Here is a 6,407-nt window from a genome sequence, read left to right as displayed (position 1 = left end):
AGGTTCTATCCCCACCATCCAAGTGGACATAGAGTTGGAATATAAAAGAGCCGAGCGCAGCAAGGCCGAGCCCAAAGCGTGGCGAGCGAAGCGAGCCCGCAAAGGGTCCTCTAATTTTACCAACCCTATGTCCGCTTGGATGGTGGGGCTACCACCTCCACTCACGGCGCAGTTCATCTTCGGAGATTTTCCGAAGCTTCTTCTGCTTCGTACTGCGCATGCGCAGTACGGGGCGGACACTATATGATGGCAGGACACTATCTGCCAGAACACCGGCATTTGTGTCTATGGACTCAAATGCTGGACTCGGGAGTGATATTCTCCTAGGGGGTTATCCGATAAGAGGAGGAGCCACAGAAAATCGGTGTTCGGGGCCACTCTGTGCAAAATGAATTGTACAGTGAAGGCAAGTATGACATGTTTTTTTTTTTTTATTTATATAACAAACCTTTACAATCATTTTAATAAAATCAGTAGAACACATTTTATGATGAAATACAAAACAGTCTTCTACAGTCCTTAAAGAGGAACTGCACCTTTTAAAAAAAAATATTAAAAGCCAGCAGCTACAAATATTGCAGCTGCTGACTTTTAATAAATTGACACTTACCTGTCCCAGGGTCCAGCGATGTCGGCGGCAGATGACGAGCAATCGTTCATCTCTCTGCTGCCCCCACCGCCATCCTCTGTCAGGGAATCGGGAAGTGAAGCATTGCGGGTTCACTGCCCGGTTCCCTACTGCGCATGCGCGGGTCGAGCTGCGCGTCTCTACTGGTCCCCGCTGTGTCCTGGGAACTGTGTGTTTCCCAGAACACAATGGGGGGGTGGGGCATCTGCACCCCCCTGAAGGTGCCGATTGTGGCACCGGAGGGGGGGGGGGAGGGATCAGATGAGCGGAACTTCCACTTCAGGGTGGAGATCCGCTTTAAGGACAATCAGTACACTTTAGGTCTCCCCCCCCCCCCCCCCCCTTTCTCCTGTAGAAGAAAGACAATCAGCTATGCTGTCACTTTATTATGTAAGCTTATCTTAGAATGGAGTAATACAAGGCAATGTTCACACTTGAGCATAGCATATTAGGGTTAATTTAAGGGCATTTTTTTCTTGCTTTTTTGGCCACATATACCATTTATTAGCATCCGAATAATGCATGTAACGTGGGCTTTTGTACACTTTCTCAGGTGCTCCTCTTGAATTCTACGGATCAAAGAAGCTCCTGGACTTCTAAAGCAACAGGTGCCTCAGCACTCGGATGTGAACAGGCACCAAAAACAACAGGATTTTGTACTGTTGAGCGTTTTATAGCACTGAGATTGGTGCTCAGTTGTGAATGGGACCTAAAAGCCCACGAGCACCAACTTTATTAAACACCTAGCTAGCACAGTATATAATGTGGACCAGCAATTTTCAAACAGCGGCATTAAAACTGCACGAGTGAGAAAGAAAAAAAAAAAAAAAAAAAAAAAAAAAAAAAGTGCACAATTTATATTGTGTAGCACCCTCTAGGTAGGTAGGTGCTAGAGATAGGACTTTGTAGGAGAAGTTAATTTAGGCAAGCCTGACTGTCAGCCGGGCCTGTTTGTGTTTATCTGGTGTGGGCTGAGAGTGGCTCAGGGTAGCAGCTGGTGACTCACAGGCAGCATCACTGAGATCTCCCTCTTTCCAGAAAGTTCTGGAAAGAGAGGAGGAGCTGCCTGGGGTGTTTTAAGGAGCCCTGACCAATCCCCAACCCAGATTGGCAGGGGCAGGCCCCCTAAATAACCAGTGTCAGCACAGCTGGGGAGAAGTTGTCGGGTGGCAGAGCTGGAGTGAGAGGGTGCGGCGGCTGTCAGGGCATTTGAGGGAGCTCCCCAATCTGGGGGGGGGTGACCTTGGGCCTGGGCTCGGTTGCAGTCAGGACCACATGAAGAGATCCTGGACTGGAGGCACAAGAGAGAGCAAGGAGAGGACAGCAGGGGAGAGCACTGCTAAGAGACTCCAGGGAGGACAACTGGCCGCAGCCAGGAGGGCTGGTAAGTAAGGCACAATCAGGAGGACTGGGGAAGCACAGCTGAGGAGGACTGGGAGCTTGCAGTCTGAGATGGGTGCAGAGCCAGAAGTGTGGACTGTGGTGGTAGGGGCAGTGGAAAGAGGCAGCTGCAGCTAGGAGGGCTGGCAGGGCCTGAAGATGGCTTACTGAGCTCAGTAGCCGCATGTAGGACAGCTAGCACCAGAGACTTTCCATTTTGCTACACTATAGGGGCCCGTGGTCCCTACCTGCAAAGGGCAATTGCTAAGGCCTGGCTGAGTCAGTGTCAGGCTTAACCACTTTGTCCTAGCTGTGCCTGAAGATTAGTGAGGAAGCGATGTGCAGGAGGAGAAACGGAGTGTATATACACTGGACTGTATATAGTTGTCCCAAGCAAGTTCTACCAAATTCTACTGGGCATCCCATATTTCACTTACCACACCAAAGTTCAATCCCCTCAATAAAAACAAAGCGCCTGGACTGTTCTATGACTTTGGGTGTCTGAAAGGTGAATGTCGGGCTGGGCAGGGTGACAGACAGACCACAGTTCTTAGCAGTTCCTATAGGGGTCCTGCCACAATTGTGTGAAACTTCTTGTCATTTATGGAAAAATTGTCTCTCTAGATAACTTTACACTGTGCTGTTTGGCTTCCAGTCTAACATTGCTGCATTCACCTACAGAAACTAAACATAATCATATATATACAAGTCCAGACATAGCTCCAATGACAGGAGATAATGATAATAAACACGTACATTGTATCGGGGTTAGTGATTATCACACACCTAACACAATTGCTGGTGTACAGGTGTCACAACAGGGCTGTGCGGAACTGATCAAAACGTACAATTATTTGTGCTCTTCCCCTGCAGATTTGAAGTTACTTCATCTCTGCTTACAGTGATACTAAGGCTTCGTTCACACGTGCGGCGTTGTGGGAATCAAATTACACAAAAACACTTTTGCTCTTTTACAGACTCTCATGCATCTTGCTAATGTGCGCACACCGCAAAACGCACTGTCCTGCAATACCGTGCACTTTGGTGCAGCACAAATTTTTTAACTGTTGCAAACACCTTTTTTTGTGCCCTTCTAGGGAAGCCCATTGAAATTAATAGGCTGCCCTAAACATGATGTGCAAATACAAGCAAAAAAAAAAAAAAAAAAGTGTGCATGCTTGGTCACACCTCAACAATATCTGTATTTTCCAAATACAATCCATAAAAATCCAATACTTAATTGGAACAAGCAGTGCACATTAGTTGCATTCATGTGCGCTGCTCTATGCACACTACAAATCCCATAGGCCATAGTCCATACTTCATCGTGGGAGCGAGCAAGGATGGATGGCTAAGTTCCTACATACAGTGGAACCATGGAGAACAAATGTAGCCACCCGATAACAGAAAGTTGGGTCGCTAGCAACAGCAGATCCAGCATAGGTATGAGCATGTGCATTTACAATACAAAGTACACAGCAATGAGGTTTTTTTTAAACATCATCATACATTGATTAGATGGTTTGAGAAGGTCCTCATTTACCTAGCCCGTGGTATACATAGTTATTCTGTCACATTCAGCTGGACATGTCTGTAATACTTAAGGCGGTATAAAACCCTCAAAACCAAAAATGTGTACATTGTAGCTTACCAATCCTTTGATGTGGTGGCTGCATTCATTTCCCTCTATTCACCTAGTGATCTAGCCAGTAACACACATCCTGTATGAAGGCTTATTCGCACCACAACAAATCCATTAACCTATGCTTGTTGTGTTGCTGTGCATTTTGTTTGTAATGTATTGCTGTGGATTTTACATGCACTGCGTTCGTTTTGGGGGTTCTTTTGTCTTGATTTGCCAGGAGTATGTTGCATTTATGCCTGTTTGTGCGTACACATAAATGCATGGTGTTGTACTTTGCTGAGAATTAGTGCATGCCACACTTTTTTCCAGTGCTAGATAAATTCAACGCAACTCACTGGTGTGAACTTCATTCATAGGGAACCATTTTTTGGTTGTCATGCGTTGGGAATGCACTCACAAATGCACCCCAGTGCATACAGTGTGAATGAACCCCAAGAATGGCTTCACTATGGATGAAGGAGCACATGGGCACCTTTGAACAGCAGCATTGTTAATCTGGGGGAAGGAGAGAGTGTTGGATGTACTAGCAGATTTAAATACACGTACACATTAACTCCAAATTTCAGCTCACACATTATAACCAGTTAAAGCAAACAGGTTTTTTTTCCTTTTGGGAGAAAGGTTTTGCATCAATAAATGACAGTTGAACATTGTAAGCGCCAAATCAGTGGTAAATGGTTGGATTCAATCCTCTAATGGCTACATCTACAGAAAGGACAGTAAGAAAAAAGCTAAGCACCCTAACACAGGATGGCACTGCAGATGATCAAAAATAACAAAGCGCCACATACCGAACGTATTGAGGAAAAATAGAACTGGAAAAACTGACTTTATAGGCACCACTGATAAATTATCAGGGGCCTATAAAGTCAATTTTTCCAGTTAAATTTTTCTTCAATTTCTCTACATCTACAGGACACATTGTTCTGTTGAAAAAACAGACTTACTGGCTGGATCACCATAGAGGAAAGAAAGCCTACAAAAGAAAAAAAAAAAGAATCCTAATGCAGCCTATGAATTGGTAAGCTGCAAAAACATAAAATGTTCACTTTTGGGTTTCATGTCATGTAAAGCTATTACAGAACATATACAGATTATTTACATAAACCTGATCTATGTGCCAAAAAAAATTCAAAATACATTGGCCCTGACTTGTGTACGTGTTTATTGGACTGCTCATAGATTGAAAAATTTTTTATTCAATTGGATAAAAATTATACAAGAAAAACAAACAAAAAAAATAAAAAAACACTGGTAATTTTATAAAATCATAAGGACGCTAAACAATCACTATGCAGAAGTCAAAGAGGTTTTCTGAAAATCTTCAAAGCATTTATGAAGTAGCAAACACGTCAACTAAAATATATGTAATGACTCACATCAATCCCTCAAACTGCGGTCATCTGCCAAGACAGACCTTCACTCCTGTCAGAAACCCAGTTTGTCCTAGATGTTATTTTACGGTTATGAATGAACCAATTTTGGCAAATTTGTCAGCCTGGACAGATAATAAATTTAATCTACGGCAAGCAGAGGATGGTGGGAGGGAAGCAAGTTTGGAAGCGCTTCTGGAGCAGAGTGGATGACCACAGCTTGGCGTTTCCTTTATACTGCGTCATAATGTTGTCACAATATAAATATGTTTAATAATAATAATAATAATAATAATAATAATAATAATAATAATAATATGCATCATTAAATGTTTTCTTCATTTGATTGTATTCTGAGATGAAGGTCTCTGGCCCTGTTGAACATTATTCATTGTTTGATGCTTTAATAGGCTTGATGAATATTTTTAAACACTATAACATTTTAATAAAATTTCTACTAAAAAAAGGTTAATGAAAGCACAAGCCAGACTGCTCCTACCTGAAACAGATTTCCATTTACCCAAAACAATGTGATGGACAACCTGCTGCATGTACCAAAAATAAAATAAAAAATAAAGTGTAACAGCCAAACTTACAAAATACAAGAAGCAAACCCTTAAAAAAAAAAAAAAATAATAATAATAATATGTCCCAGCACAGATCTTCTAGGAGGCATGCTGGGACCTGTAGTCAGACAGTAGATGGAGGACTAGCCTAGCCTGTTTCCAGAAGGTCTCTGCAAATTTCAGACATGCTGGCACTTATGGTTCCCAGCATATCAACCTTCTACCTGGATTGTAGAGTGCCAAGCTGTTCTAGCTCACACACCTTTCCAGGGGGCACTTACCTGTGTTGGATGTGACCAGAAGCCCCAATAGGAGGAATAGTCTCTGCTCCATGAACCCAGGTGTGTGCAGGATACAAAGTATAATCCCAGCTCTGCAAAGTCCTGGATCAGATAATCCGTATCAAACAGCCTAGTCCCGGGCTCAGTACCATTCCTGGCACAATGAGAGCTCCTTGCTGAATGCAGGACTTGTCAGAGGCACAGCGCAGACATCCTGCTGATCTGGATGGGGAGTCATCAGTACAAGCTGATATACAGCTGGTGGAGGACAGGCGCCTCCCACAGGACACCAGCATCACTACCACTCTGAAGTCCTGACTAAGAATCAAGCAACCAATCAACCATATATTGAATATTTTAAAACAGCTTATAGACTATGCAAACAAAAAAAACCCGCATGTACCTTTACAGTGCTTGGATTCTGGTTTTGACCCCTACCAGGACTCACTGACACCTATATGTGCATTACATGTACATCTTTATGTGCTGGGGCATGCTGCCTCAATGCAAGCCATTCATATTGAATGGACTAGA

At 43.4% G+C, this 6,407-nt stretch overlaps 1 protein-coding gene across 1 annotated transcript in view; it reads right to left on the bottom strand.

The window, feature by feature from the left end:
• The window catches only part of EDN3 (endothelin 3), a 186,200-nt gene extending 180,103 nt beyond the window's left edge, over window positions 1–6,097 (bottom strand). Inside the window, exon 1 of the mRNA XM_077460251.1 lies at window positions 5,874–6,097. Coding sequence (XP_077316377.1) covers window positions 5,874–5,925 — 52 coding nt within the window. The 5' untranslated portion in view covers window positions 5,926–6,097. The remainder of the gene's footprint in view (window positions 1–5,873) is intronic.
• Window positions 6,098–6,407: the final 310 nt, after the last annotated feature.

Source organism: Lithobates pipiens, unplaced genomic scaffold (assembly GCF_037356315.1).
Source record: "Lithobates pipiens isolate NorthernLeopardFrog02 unplaced genomic scaffold, aLitPip1_a1.2 Scaffold_28, whole genome shotgun sequence".
In the NCBI taxonomy this organism is placed as follows: domain Eukaryota; kingdom Metazoa; phylum Chordata; class Amphibia; order Anura; family Ranidae; genus Lithobates; species Lithobates pipiens.
Note: the sequence above shows the minus strand (reverse complement) of the source record. Positions and strands in the feature narration are given on the sequence as shown.